The 16,354-nt window shown below is 32.8% G+C and overlaps 1 protein-coding gene across 1 annotated transcript in view; it reads right to left on the reverse strand.

Annotated features, from left to right (window-relative positions):
* Positions 1 to 16,354, reverse strand: part of LOC100732380 (antigen WC1.1-like) — a 157,069-nt gene that overhangs the window by 57,132 nt on the left and 83,583 nt on the right. The window contains 1 exon segment of the mRNA XM_063238276.1: positions 1,186 to 1,220. Coding sequence (XP_063094346.1) covers positions 1,186 to 1,220 — 35 coding nt within the window.

A 16,354-nucleotide genomic window follows, 5' to 3' on the forward strand; every position in this document is an offset into this window, starting at 1 on the left:
TTCAAGTCCTGAAAAAAAAACAAACAAAAAAAAAACAAAAACAAAATCAAAAACTTCCAATCCAGACTGTTGTACCCTGAAAACTGTCTTTTTAAAATTAACGAAGAAACAAGATACTTCCATGACAAAGAACAACTGAAAGAATTCATGACCACCAAATGAACCCTACAAATAATATTGAAAGACATTATAGAGATAGATGGACATGAACAGGGATCTAGGAATATTGGCAGAAGGGGATCACCAAGGAAGACAAGCAATAAACATATTAAATATAACTAAAAAAGTATTAGGAAAAATATACACAAAATGGAGGGGAAAAGTAGGCAGCTAATGGCAGGAAAACAGCAAGGAGGAGGCAGGGCAGTGCATGTTGGTCACAGTCATCAATTTAGATGGCCTCAATTCACCAATAGAAAGAAACATAGACAGAGTGGTTCGGGAGACAGGATCCATCTGTGTGCTTTATACAAGAAACACATTTAACTCAAAATAAAATTCATGGACTGAAAGTCAAAGGAGAGAAAACAATGCTCTATGTGACAGGAAACCAGAAAAAAATAAGAGTATTTTGCCCAACAACTGCAGAATGCATAAGAAAGTTAAGACATTTTATACAATGGAAAGCTGCTCATCTATAAAGATAGATAAATATACTAAATAAAACTACAAAAGTATTAGGAAAAATATACACATAATGCTACGTAACATTGTCTCAGCCTGGTATTTTTAGGTCAGACATCAAAATTACAGGCAACCAAAATGATGATAGACAAATGTATTACATCAAACTAAAATATTCCACACAGCAAAAGAAACAATAGAATTAGGAAACAGTTTAAAGAATGGGGTGAAATACTTGCAAATTGCACATAGGACAAGAGGAAACTGTACAGAATTTCTGAAGAACTCAAACAACTGAAAAAATAGCATCAAATAAAACCCAAAAAATTAATTAAAATGGATTAAAGAATTAAATGAATATCTTTCAAAGGAAGACATAAAAATACCAAAATACATATGAAAATGTGCTTTAAGTCACTAAACTTCAGACAAATGCAAATTAAAATCATGATGAAATATTTTCTACTGGAGTTAGAATGGTTATTATCAAAAGATAATAAATAAATGATGGCAAAGATATGGAGAAAAGAGAACATTTAGATACGGTGGATAGACACGTACATTAGTATAACGCTTGTGGAACATTATGGAGATTCCTGAAAAAAAAAATCAAAAATAGAACCACAATATGATTTAACAATCACACTACTGAGTAAATATGCAAAAGAAACAAAATCAACATGTCAAAGAGACACTTGAGCTCCCACGTCTTTTTAAAACACAATTCAAATTGGCAAGAAAAGGAATCAACCTAAATATCCATCCATAAAAGAACAAATACAGAAAATGTTACACAAGAACAATGGAGTCTTTCAGATATTAGAATGAACACCCGAGTGCTGATGTTTGCAGCAGTGTGTATGGACCTAATGGTCATACAATTAATATGATCACAAAATATATAAGGACAGGATCAGTACTTCATGAACTCATTGATATGTGGAATCTAAAAAGAATCTGAATTCATAGAAACAGAAAGTAGAATAATAGTTTCCACATGGCAGGGACTATAGAGAGGATTAAAAAGATTGGTAAACAGGTACAAAGTCACAGCCAGATAGAAGAGATATGTTCTGGTATTCTATCACATACAAGGACATACAAGGGTGGCACAGCAAACAGTACTATTATATGATTAAAAATACTTTTTTTGTGGTACTGGGCATCAAACTCACAGTCTCACACTTAATAAGCAGGCACTTATGCCACTGAGCTAAATCCCCAGCCTCAACTTTTGAAAGAGGACTTTACTTGTTTTCATCACCAAATTTGAAAAGTGTTTCAGATGATTCCTATCTAGAGTTGATCATTACAAAATATACAATTTCACTGAAACAATACACTGTACCACATAGCAATGTACAATTACTATCTATCAATATAAAAATACATTGCATGTTTTTCAAGACTTACAATAAGATATTAATGTTTCCACCTTAAACCACAAAACAGAAAAATGTGTTTTGTTAGGTGCATATGGAATATTCAATAAGATAAATTATTTCCTGTATTATGAAATGAATCTAAATTTAAGAGAATTGAAATTGTATGGAACTTGTCTATATAAATTTAAATTAAATTTAAAAATAAAGTATTTAATGTTTTACATTTTACACTAAAAGCATACAAGTATTTGTTGACCATTATAATTAGAATTTAATAGGCATTAGGTAAATGTCATCACAATCTGTCTACAATGATTCAAACTCAACAGAAGTTCATTCTTGTTCAATGATGAGTCAGGGAAAAATTCCCTTTGATTCACAGTAAACTCCTTAGCTCAGTTCCTGTAAGTAGGAACGGGGTAGTTACACTACCTTTCTGATCACTATTGTGCTACAGTTTAGTAGGATGATTTTATGAATAAGAATAAGATGATTATAATGTCACAGTACATTGTTTGGGACTTTAACAAAAACATCAACACAATAGAAGCCTACCTACTACTACTAAATTAAAAATTCTCTTTTAGTCTGTGAACCAAGTAAAAATCACATGGGAAACTAGAAAATTTGCAACTGAATAATAAAGATGCAGCAATTTACAAATTTCTTAAATGCAGCCAAAACTCTTGCTTAGAGGAACATTTATTCTCATATATTCACATTAAGATAAAAATTGCTAGTATACTCTTACATATTAAATACTTGGAATATTCAAAGACCTAATATGTAACAAGTAAAAGGTAAACATTATAGTAAATAATCAATGAAATAGAAGCAAACAATGGAACGAAGTCATGAAATTAAAATCTGGTTCACTAAGAACCAAGGAGATATGAATGAAACTGACAAGTACCTAGCTAGATATGAACAGGAAAAAATATAAAATGGAGACACAAATTACACTATCAGGGAAGATTTCATTTTTGTTTCATAAAAATAATTAGGAGATTGATAAAAATATTACATTCATCTTCATGCCAATCTTCAAACTGCTAATTTGAAATGGATAACAGCTTTGAGAAAGAAAATTCATCAAAGATGATACAAAAAGTAATTTTAAAACCACACTAATACTACATTTGAAACTGAGTTTACTTTTCATGCTGGCACATGCCTGTAATTCCAACACTTCAGAGGCAGAGGCAGGAGGATAACTGCAAGTTTGAGACTAGCCTGGCCTACAAGGGAGTTTAATTACAGCCCAAACTGCATGGCAAAGTCCTGTCTCAAGAATACAAAATAAATAAATAGATTTCATATTTTAAATTTTTCAAACAAGAAATATCCTGCCTCAGATGTGTTCAGTGACAAATTATGTCACATATTTAAGAAATTTAGCCAATTTCAGACATTTCCTTTAGCAAACAAGACAATAAAAAGCATTTTAAAATTTGTCTTGTAAGGTCAGTATCTTTTAAATCTCAAAGTCAATATATTAAAATAAAATTTAAAAAAAAACACAAGTGAGTATTCTCAAGATTACAAACATCAAATCCGCAAGAAAACATAAGTAAATTATATTCCATACCAGATTTGGGATGTGGCTTATCTCTAGAATGCAATGTTATCATTGAAAAAAATATGAATATTTACTATATTAATTCAGTACTGTTTGTTTTTTTAGATACATGAACGTCTCAGTAGATTGCAGATATGAAAGCTGTCAGGTTCAAAATGAAGATGCATCTGTGTCTAACCATGATAAATGGAAATAGACCATGAAGGATGGGCTGTCATACATGATTATGCTAACAGCAGGAGCTATCAGTTCAAGGATAGCCAGAAGTTCTAGGACAGCTCATATCTTATAAAATAATGGTTGTTAACTCAATGTCCTCATACCAAATCCAATGAAGCAGCTTACTGTGACTATAAGAAGAGTTTTATCTGCTAACTGCAGCCTCTTGCCAAACAGCCCTCGCTGACCTCACCTGATCCCACCAGTGCCAAAAGAGTTTTCTTTGAAAAAATTTACATAGTTTTACTCTTTCCCTAATAAAATCCTAACCTTTGCTTTGTCTTTAGGTATGCTGTAGACTACCACAGCCTCTTCACTGTATCGGTTGTAATCCTATTGTTTGCTTCTTCCTAAATAAAATATCCTTCTTTGGAGTTTTGTTCATAATTTTCGTTTGATTTTGCCACAGACAAAGGATTTCACAAAATTCAATGTCATGATAAAGATCCTAAGGAAACTAGGTATAGAAAAGAAAGTCCTTAACCCACAGTTATACACATTCTTAATTTTTTTTTATCACTTCACTGGAAAACCTAGATAAAGGAAGTAAAAAGTAAGTAAAAGGCACAAAGTTTGTAAAATAAAAGTAAAACTGCTCATAGTTACAACATATATGTCTAAAGATAAGAACATGTAAAATCAATATGAAAAAAGTTACCTTCATATTGTAGCCATAAGTAATTAAGATCTATAAGGGCACATAAAATACTACATTACGGTACTTTTGCTACCTTATTTTAAGGCATCATAAATATGTAGTAGTCAATACAGTACAATATTGGCCTAAGAATAGATATATAGCTTTCTGGGACAGAATGGGGAATCAACAACAGACCTGTATGTTATGCCCAATTTCCCAAATGAACTATCAGTGCACAAAATGATCCTCAATATTGAATACTGTTTGTCATTAGGTTAATGCAAATTAAATTAATGATGAGCTGAACCTGCAGAGGAGAATTGGCAAAATAACAAATTTTAATGTTTCAAGAGTATACACGGTAGCTGAAATTTTCACCTGTTGTTGATGGAGTGCAAAACTGATACTATAACTCAAGCAATGTATTAAAGAATATAAGACATGTGTAAACAATATAATCCAGTTCTGGGAGTTTAGTTCAGTGGCTCAAGCACTTGGTTGGTAAGCACAAGATTGTGAGTTCAATCCCTGGTTCAAAGAAAAAAATATATACTCCCCAAATGCTGGTAATGTTAAGAATCATTGCAAATACATCTCTGAAGAATTTATTGATGAATAGTTTTAGCAAATTTTTCATAAGGCAAGTTAAAGAGACCATATATATACTCTAACACTGCATAGATGAACATAGAGAGGATGTATCCATAGAGAGGAATTTTGTAGTAATAATGAATTATTGATACATGAAATGACATAGGTAAATCTATAAAACATGCCTACAAACTAAATGCAAAAGGTACAAATTGTATACTCACCTCAGCAGCACATATGTTAAAAATACAAACTGTATTATTTCATTGATATGAAATTCTAGAAAGGTAAAATCATTCTGAAGGACAGAAATTGAATCAGAGATGTGTTGGAGCTGACTGCTAATCAAATTAACTTGAAAATATCATGAAGAAAATATTATGGGAGAAATATTAGCTTAAATTTTAGTTTCATCAGTCATGTGCATAAATATTGGTTAAATTGAAACTGTAAATGAGTGTATTTTATTGTTTGTGAATTACTTAAATAAAATAAATTTTAAGTTACAACATTCTTGCACATAAGATGCTACCACTTAAAAATAGCACAAAAATACTCAAATACAGTTTCTTCACTTCATTTATCAATGCTTTCACTTTCTTTTGTTTCAGATATTTATCAACTGCAAGAGAGACAGGAAGAGAGACCATTTATATAATACATATTAATGTAATTTGTTATACTTTTTCTATTATATTATTTGCTATTTTAGTTAATCTTTTACCATGTTTTGTTTATAAGTTAAACCTTATTATAGACAAGCATGTATAAGAATAAACCTAAAATATAGAGTTTAGAACTATCCATTGCTTGACACACTGCACAGTGAATATACATTATGCAAACATGGGATACTATTTTATTTTGGAAAATATCCAAGAAAATAGTGTAAGATTACAAATGATACTGTGAGAAAGGAGAGAAGGTTCTGAAAAAACAGGGGGTGTATATCCATGGATTGAAGATATATCATTATCAAATTATCCCTGTGGTACATTTAAGATAGAATCAATAAAAATCACAGAAAATTTGGGTAAATTATTTGGCTTAGTGTAAAATTCAAATGCAAAGCCAGAAATATTGAAACAATCTTAAAGAATAAGAAAAAAGTTGAATGATATATTTTAAAGGCCAATATTTATTATAAAATCAGAAAGATCAAGGTAGTAGGGTTTGATTCACAAAGAGAGATAATATAATCACATAGAACAGAGAACCTTTGAACAGACTCACAAATATATATACGACTATCTACTTTTGTTTTAATGAAGTTCACTGTGGGAAGAAACAGTCTTTCAAATTAATGGTTCTAGCTTAATTGTAATTCATGTGGAAAAAATTTACCACATGTAGCTCAAATCATAAACAGCAATGAGTGACTACCAATACAAAACATAGCTGGGAGAAAAATTCATAATTCACATTATCCAGCAGCATAAAAATTCCTATAAGTCTATAAGGGAAAGAAAACAAGAGAAAATGGACAAAAGGGATTAAGCACTTCATACAACAGAATCCAAAATATCAATTTACATATTAATAATACAAAAACATTAAAATTAATTCAGGGAAATATTTTAAAATATTTCAGAAAACAGATTTGGTGTAAATAAGTAAATGAATATGCAAATAATGATGTACAGAAAATATAAAAATTGATACAACAGAAAATGTTAGAATACTAATGAAAGAATTTTTTAAAAAATTCATTGCCATGTATAAATTAAATTCCAAAGCAAGGTTTCAATTAGAAACCCAGGAAATTGAAAAAGTATTTAAAAGTTTTGGACATAAGACTGAGAAATGTGAGGACAGAATTTCAGAACTAGAAGACCATTATGACTTCAAAGACCAACTACTCAAAGACAACATAAAAAAAGAAGAAAAAATTGATCTGACAACTGCTAGATGATGCAAAAAGAATAAGAATAATCGCAATATGTAAAAAATCAGGAAAGAACACAACTGGAGTAAAAGATTCGTTGTACATAAACAGTGGCAGAAAACTTCCTAAATGTAGAGAAAAAAATAAGCACATTTATAAATAGAGAACATAGACCATTAAATAGCCATGACCAAAAAAGAACCTTGCCTCACCTCATTATACCCAAAATTTCAGGAGTCTATAACAGGAATAGTATATTAAAAGCTATTAGAGAATGGCAACAAACTATATACAAAGTTAAACCTATTAAAATTACAGTAGACTGGGACACACAAAGCTTAAAGACAAATCATAAAGACTCACGACTGAGTGTTTGAAGTGAAATGTTTTAAAACCAAAAGGATAATACCTTCCAACCCTGCTATGCATCCTATAAAACTTTCCATTTAATGATAAATAAGATATTTCCATGGCAAAGAGCCAAACAAGTCATGACCATCAAACCAACATTTCAAAAAGTTATCAAGAAAATCCTAAAAAAAAAGACAATAAAGCCAACAATGACAATACATCTAATATATCTGACAGGATGAATAAATAAGCAAAAGGGAGAAAAATGAGGAAGTCACCAAAAAATGATGCAACAACAGAAATAAATCAATACCTCTCTGTAATAGTTTTAATGTGAATAGTCTCAGTTTACCATCAGAAGACACAGACTGGCAGAATGGATCAAGAAAAAAAGTCTCACAGTATGAATTATATAAAAAACTCCACAGTTAATTCAAAAAGTTACTTGCAGATTAAAAATCAAAAGATGGAAAACAATATTCTATACAGCAGGAGTCCAGAAAGAAGCAGGACTTGGTATCCTAATGTCAGATAAAGTTGACAATCTAAGACTTATTAGAAGAGACAAAGATGGTCACTATATGTTGGTTAAGGGAACAATCCCATAAGAAGAACTAATTGTAAACATATACCCACTGTATTGGTGCTTATCTGATTTTCATGTCCGTTAATATTTGTTTTATGAAGTTGGGCTCACCATCAAATGTGGATAGGTCAACCAGACAAAAAAATCAATCAAAAAATATCAGAGTTGAAGCAAACCTTGAAACAAATGGACTTAATAGAGACTTAGAGAGATTTCCATCCAACAACAATATACATTCTTCTCAGCAGTACATGTCCACTTTTGTCAAAATAAACCACATTCTATTCAATAAGACAAGCTAAGGAAATGTGTGTATATATATATATATATATATATATATATATATATAGTATAACTATCTATATTGTATCTTGTATGTAGGTATCTATACTACTAATTTCTCTTAGCTCATCAGAAAGAACAGTTTGTTTCAGTGTTTGTTTGATCAGTTTTTCATGCCTATATTTTGTAATCCAAATAAGTACTTTGAAGATAACAATATGTAATATATTAACCAGTGTCAATCTAAAAAAAATCCTTAAGGCAGTAGAAATAGGTGTCTTCCTCAATTTGAAAAAATAGAATGCCACTATATATTGAAAACAGAACAGTTTTCTGCAAGATTATGAAATTAACACTCAAATAATATTATTGAGAATTAAAGTTGTTTAAAAGCATTCTAATGGACAATAAGACAATGTGTATAAGAAATGAGTACAAAATTATAATGGATTTGAAATTAGGCCAATGTAGAAGATCTTAAAAACTTTCTTCATCACAATATTGTAACTGAGTCCGGGAGAACATAGCAGATATATAACAGGAGCTACAGAGGCTCTCTGAGTTAGCCAGCTAAGAATCCAAGAATGGTGCAATGTGAGGAGTCCTAAACAAGGGGAGATATACCCTGCTGACCCAGGAATGAACTAAGCTGAGAAAAACCAACTAGAAATGCAATCCTAGTGCTATAACCAGAAAAGATAAAATCTCAGCGTGGAAGCTTGAAGCCGCAATTTGAATTTCCTGCCACCGCTGCTGAGTCTGAATCGGTACAGGAGGGAGAGAGATGCAGGAAAGCTCTGAGAGCAGGAATTGGCAAATGGAGTTGAAAGTGGGACTGGTGGGGGGGGTGCCCTGCATTGACCTGTGGTGAGTGAAAGAACGGGGATCCTTCCATAGACTAGGAGGTTCCAACAGAGGACATTCTGGGCAGACTAACTGGAACAGGACACTGCAGTGACTTTATTTGCATATTCCCCCTCTCAAGCAGGATTGGTGGGGAGAGCCTGACCTGAGTGACGCCACAGACTAAGACCCAGTAGGCTAGGCCAAAACAGGTCCCAGCACCTGGCAGTGCACCCTAGCAGTGAAGCCTTCAGTAGGTTGATCTGGAGGGGTGGTCCCAGTGGAGGCTGCCCAGGTCTGTGTCTCCCTAGTACACTGCAGTGGGCAGGAACACCTAGCTGGTGGATTCAAACAAACAGTAACTGACAAAGAAAAAAACTGGGTCTCCTATATACACTTGTATGGAAGGAACAATAAGTATGGGAAGAGGGAGCAACAAGAAAGTGTTCTCAGTCCCAATCCTGAGAACACTGATCCAGAAAAGGTAAATGCCAAGAAGGACAGAAAACATGCAATATCAGACACGGCACCAATAGACATAAAGCGATATCTCTGGATCCTCATAGGTGAGTTCAAAATGAATTATTTAATGAAGTAAAGCAAGATATAAGTAGAATAGTTAGAGAAAAGCTAAGCACCACCCAAGGGAAAAAAAAAACAGATGGTGGAATGGAAGAACAGAAAAAAAGGGGAGAAATGTTTGATGGAGAAAATAGAGAAAACATAGAATATGTGAAGCACATGCCAAGAGATTATCAGGAAACAAAAACTCTGTTGAAAGCTGGCATAATAGCTTGAAAGAAACTAAGGATAGATTATCTGAGCTGGAGGACAGATTTGTAATGTGGGTGAATGAAATGAAAAACTTCTTAATAAAATCAAGGAAACAAACAGAAATAATACAAAAGCTAGAAGATGATAAGAGGGTCTATAACTTAAGAATTAAGAACTTAAAAGAAAAAGTAGGGACACAAACAAATGAACTACAAAAGCTTATTCACAGAATAAAGATTATTCACAGAATAAAAATTCAATATTCAAAAGATTATTCACAGAAATAATCCAGGAGAATTTCCCTAATTTAGCAAAAATAAAGATACTCAGATGTATGAGGCATACAAGACCCTAGGCACGTATAACCCAAACAGAGCTACACCAAGGCATATAATAATCAAATTTCCAGAAATACAATATAGGAACAGAATATTAAAAGCCATCAGAGACAAGAAACAGATCACTTACAAGGGAACACCACCAGAATTACAGCAGACTTCTTGGCACAAAACATCAAATCACGAAGAGCATGAGGGAAAATAATTCAAGCTTTGAAAGATAATAACCTTCAGTCAAGATTGATATATCCTTCACAGCTGTCCCTAGAAATTGATGGAAAAACAAGGTGCTTGCAAGATAAAGAGGAGCTAGGAGATTTTGCAACCACAAATTCAATTCTACAGAGACCACTGCAGGATATTCTAAAAAAGAAAAATACCAAGATTCCAGAAATAGTGGCAGAGAGGCCACAATGAATGGAGCAGAAAGCGAAATGAAGAAGACAAACTGACAACTAATGACAGAAAAAGAGCTCAACAGAAATGAGGCAGAGAAGGTTGAAGGTAGGAATAGCTATTTTGAAGAAAACAAGACATCATAATAGCTAGTGCTTATTGAATATAATCTTGTTTTGAAGTCCCATCAAGCTTTTGTTATTCTGTCTCCATCAGTCTTAACATGTTGTATCTTATTGGATTTAATTATATGTGATAATATAAACAAAAACTTTTATAGACAAGGAGATTATACAGAAACCATTGTTCATTTTTTGTTAATTGATTCCAAGTACCCTGTAATACTGTCATTTTCTTGAACAGTTTTACATTGTCTTGATATGTTTGATGCTACAGTATATGATTCTATACTCAAAGATTTCAAGGAAAGAGACACTATGCTAACTACATTTATGTCCTGATATCTTGTGATGAAACACTATTTTGCTTAAATAGTTAGTTTTGACATGCGCTGTTTTGTTGTTATGCCCTCTTTTATCTCAATCTCCTTTTTCATTATTTACTTTTCCATTTTTATCCTTTTAATTAAGGGAAAAAAATAGCAGGATATATTATAGTAACCCACTTTGATTTCCTATTAACTTCATTTGAAACAATGCATTGCTCTCACTATCTTGTTTTGACTGATTTTCCTCAATTCTCTTTTGCTTAATAGCACCAAGTTTGAAGGTTTAGGCAACAACTGTTAAGACAATAAGATTCATTATGACCTCCATTCTGGTTGACTATTATATTCTTTTGAAGTCCTGTAATGTCTCCAATGTTTTGGTTTTATTGGTTTTGTTCTTTACTGTTTTGTTCAATTTTATTGTAACTGATGATATAGGCAATTCTTTTTAAGATAGCAAGAGGCATTATGGTAACCATTGTTGATCACCTTGTATTTTGTTTTTACATTATGTATTATGTCCATCTTTTTGATATGACTGACTCTGTTCTGTTCTGTCACATTGGTTTTATTCTTTTCAAAAAAAGTAATAAGAACTGTGGGAGTAATAAAACCCAAAATACTCTTCCTTATTCATTAAAAATTATTTAGTTTTTTTATGATATTTTTAATTAAGGGGAAAAATAAAAAAAATTAGCAGGATATTAACTTGATTTGAAGTCCTGTAATACTCCCACTATCTTGTTTTGACTGATTAGACTCTATTCCGTTCTGTATGATAGTATCAATTTTGAAGGTATAGGCAACTACTTTGAAGGCAATAAGATTCACTATGATGCCCATTCTGGTATGACTATTGTCTTCTTTTTTTTTTGTTTTTTTTTTTTTGTCTTTTTCATTTTTATCGGTACCAAGGATTGAACTCATGACCACCTGCTTGCAAGGCAGGTGCTTATGCCGCTGAGCTAAATCCCCAGCCCCGACTATTGTCTTCTTTGAAAGTCCTGTAGTGTTTACAAGGTTTAGGTTTTATTGGACTTGTTCTGTACTGTTTTGTTCAACTTTATAATACTTAATGAGATAGACAATTCTTTTTAAGGAAGCAAGAGGCATTATGGTAACCATTGCTGATAACCTTGTACTCTGTTTTTACATCACGTGCTATGTCTATCCTTGGTTTTGACTGACAGCTTTGTTTTGCCATATTTGACTTTATTCTCTTCCAAAAAAAAGTAATAAGAACTAAGGGATAATAAAACCCAAAATGTATAAATTTTGTTGTAAAAAAGAGAGGAAAAAAAAAAGTGCTCTAAAGTATACAACTGCAATTGTGTTTAGGGGTGTTAAATAGATGCCCATATTAATGTTTTTGGTTGGATCATTGAGCACAACTGTTTGCAGTCTCACTGTTTAAATGTCCACTTTGTATGCTTTGATACTGTGACTTGAGCAACTGTTTCTAGGATGATAAATGTAATGTATTAACTGGTGATTTCTTACTTTTTTTTGTAGTTCTGTATTAATTGTACCCTTACATTGCTTTGTTTTGTTTTGTTTTTTCTCTTTTTCCTTTTAAATAAAATAAAATAAAACCCAAAATATGTAATTGTTATGTACAAAAGAGAGGAAAGAAAGTGCTCTAAAGGATATAACTGTATGTATATTTAAGTGTATAAGATAGATAACCATATTACTGAGTTTTGTTGGATCATTGAGCAGAACTGTTTGCAGTCTCATTGTTTGAATGTCAATTTTATATGCTTTAATTTTATAACTTTAACAACTATTTCTAAGATGACAATATGAAATCTATTAAGTAGTGATTTCTCACTGTTTATTTTTTCTGAAATTGTGCATAACTTGTACTTTTTTGTTTTCCTTTTTCTCCTTAAATAAAATTTAAAAAACAAACAATATTGTAACTGAAAATCTAAATACACAACAAATGGGTTATATAAAATAAGTTAGGATTCAACAATATAATGAAGTATGACCACCATGTAATTGATATAGAAAATATTTAATGGTATAAAAAATTAAAAGAATATGGTTGATTTTAAATGGATATAAAGTAATATTTAAGAATTTCATGACTCAATGTTCTGTATTTGTGTGTTTTTGTGTATATGGAATGGGCATATGCATCACTAAGTAGATATTTGTGCTGGAAGACCCCAGAAATTCTTAGGACATTTAACAAGCACAGGAAATTTTTAATTTGTATAATCATCTTACAAAAATTGAAATTTTACATGCACAAGGGGAAATCTCATTATGAATTGAATGCTTTAATATATAAACATATACTTCAATAATGCAATCCTGCAAAACTATACCTTGAGAAAAATTATGCTTTTGCAGGAGAGTTGTAATTTATTTTCTATATTAATAGTAAAATCACTTACTGCTATCTTTGCTGAAAGCCCAAAACAGCATCCGAACATGAAACATATATTCTGTTTTAAGAGTTTAATTTACTTTAAAGAGCTGTCATAGTCTGGAAAACAATAATCCTTGGCATGTGTTCAAAACTCAAGGAACTGGAAGGCCTAAAACATATAAGGAGAGAATTGAGGGGTATATCTTATTCTTGTTATGAGAATAGAATTTTCCAAAGAGAATGATGGAGATTTCTATTGAGAGAATTTTAGTCAGGAAGGAAAACAAGATAGAGACAGAGGAGGAAAGTCCCATTGAAGCATCCAGGAAAAAGCCTGCTCTGAGAACAGCTGATCTCCAGGCATGTGGTTAGGCTGCTCTTATTTCAGGCTCAAAAGATCACTACTCTGCTGAGCCACAGCTTCCATGGATCCAAACTTCAGTAGGGTGTGAGAACTGTATAGGAGCAAACGCAACATGAAGAAGTTCACAAGTGTTTGTCTGGTAGCAAGCCCTTTAGGATGGCAGAGAACAAGGTAAAATAACCCAGGAGAAAGTGAACTTTGACAAGAAGCACACCCTGAATACTAACAGGATTTGTGCTCTGCCTTCAGTGCTAATATGAGTTCATTTAAGATCACCTATCTCTGGCCTAAGTTTTGTCTGCTGCATAATGGGATTGGAGGACCATTCACAGATGATGGAAAAGCAAAACACAGGTTGTAAGAAAAAGTTGTTTTTTAAGATCGCAGAACAGGGAGAAGACTGTAGTAAATGAGAAATTGCCTAAGCAGTGGCTTTGTGAGGAAAAAGATATTAAAAATGTAGCTCAAAGTCCACATTCAAGGTTATCAGTGATGTAATTATAGTTTAGGTTGGGAGAGATTTTGTTATGGCAGCCACCTTAATATGCTTACCCTTATCACAGCATGTACAAATACATGTATTGTCACAACCACTATGGCCTTCACCATCAAGAAGCTTGTCTTATTGTGATTTCTATGGTCTCGGAATTAAAAAATTGATTTCTATTGGGTAGACACACACATTACTGCTCTCATATTTAGCCTTCCATACACTTCAAAATCCCCTTAACCCATTTATTTTGCTTTTCTTTTTGTCTCATCTACATTTTTCTTCCCCTTTATACTTCTTTTACTACTTATTTTTCTCCTCTTTCCTTCTGTTCCTCTCTCCCTCTTTCTCTCTCCATATGTTTCTCTCATTCTTACACACACACACACACACACACACACACACACACACACACACACACGTTTGTTGCCTTTTTGTTGAACAAAAAGGCAAAAATACCAACATTGATGAAGGAGACACATTATAAAGTACAGGAATAATAGATTAGAGACAGCCTGATGTTCCTAGACAGTAAGTGTAGTGGGAAACTTGAGAGGTGTTCAGAAATTGCTAAGTTTTAAGTTTTATCAAAGAGGCCAAAACACAATTTCTGGTGAGTGTAAGAAAAAAGTTTTCATATCTTTGCGATTCTTATTGCTAAGCTTGAAAACCTACAGCTTATAGGAAAAATGTGAGCATTCAGTAACTACGATTTTCATTTGTTCAAATACAAATGATCACGACTGGGTGTTTAAGATTTCAGTCACTGTTCCCCAGAGATATGTAAATAATCTAGTGTGTCTGCAGGTTTTAATGAGTGAGGCTCTGCTTACCTTGAGCACCATGAGATAGTGAAGAGGAGAGAAACAAGTCCTCAGAGAAAGCAGTGCCCAGGCATGGTCGGTTGCTCTGATCCTATGTGTGCAAATCACAGCCTCAGTTTCCTCACATGACATAGGGATCCCTCCCAGCCCTTCATGGAGCTCCTACAGCAGGAAGGGGGTTACATAGTTCTCTCCCTTCACATCATCATGTTCCTGGAGCCAATCGAAATTTTCTTTAACCTCTTCTCTCATCTTTTGCTATCATCAGAGACTATATGAAAAGGAAATTCTCTGAACTTTTGACATGAAATAGAAGCTGCATCTTACATATCTCCTTACATGAGATACTAAGATTTCTGATATCATGTGTTTCTTCCCAAAAGTCTTACAGAGAATACTTAAAAAATATGTGGCTTCCTTTTCATCATGCAGGAATCTGGATCAGGGACTGATTAAAATCATGCTGTGAGATCAAGTCACTATAGCAATGTTTTGGTGTCTCTTCTAGTTTTTGTTTCAAGAAAAATGGCTTTCCTCTACTATAATTAGACTTAGTACAGCAGTGTCAATATCCTGATTGCATGGCAGCAAAGAATCAAGAAATAACTAATGGTAAAGTAGAAAATGAGGTGAGTGGGGAATTACTATTAGAATGAAGAAAACAGTTCAGGTGAATGTAACAAAGTGGGTCAGGCATCAAGGGGCTATGAATATGGACTGTATACCCTTTACTACACTCTGTTCTGATTTTTGAGTGGTAAGTGAACCTCATAGAGATTTAGGGCTGTCTAAAAGTCAGTTTGAATTTATAAAGTCTGTATTCCTTCACTTTCTCACCTCTCAAGCAAAATTTTCTTGAAAGATTGTCATGACCAGTAAAGATAACTCATCTAAAAATCAATTATCCCGGAGACATGATTGGATCACAGACTACTAACTCTTTCTAAGATGATTCCTCATACTTTCGTGCAGCAATCTGCATCTTACACCCAGTGTTCAAGGACTAGAGAGATAAAGCTCACTTGTTCCTGGTCCTCCATTTCAGCATTTCTTTCAGTGTTTACTCTTTTTCTCTCCATTCCTCTTGAAGCAAGTTGGTGCACTTTCATATTTGTTTCCTGGTCTCTACTTAACTTCTAAGTATGATGCCTCTGAGCACAGTGGTCAGAAACACATCACTGGTCAGAAATATATCTGTGTTATTCTTGCTTCCAGTTAAGTTTTCTCTATTTTATCACTTTAAAATGTTAGTCCCTACTTGATGCAGGGAAACAAAGCTTTGGAGTTTCAAAAATCACCCTACATAGACTGTGAATATGAATTAAGAATGAAGTATGTAAGGACTATGCATCATG

Source organism: Cavia porcellus, unplaced genomic scaffold (assembly GCF_034190915.1).
Source record: "Cavia porcellus strain 051 isolate PalLab524CR breed Dunkin Hartley unplaced genomic scaffold, mCavPor4.1 scaffold_27, whole genome shotgun sequence".
NCBI lineage: Eukaryota > Metazoa > Chordata > Mammalia > Rodentia > Caviidae > Cavia > Cavia porcellus.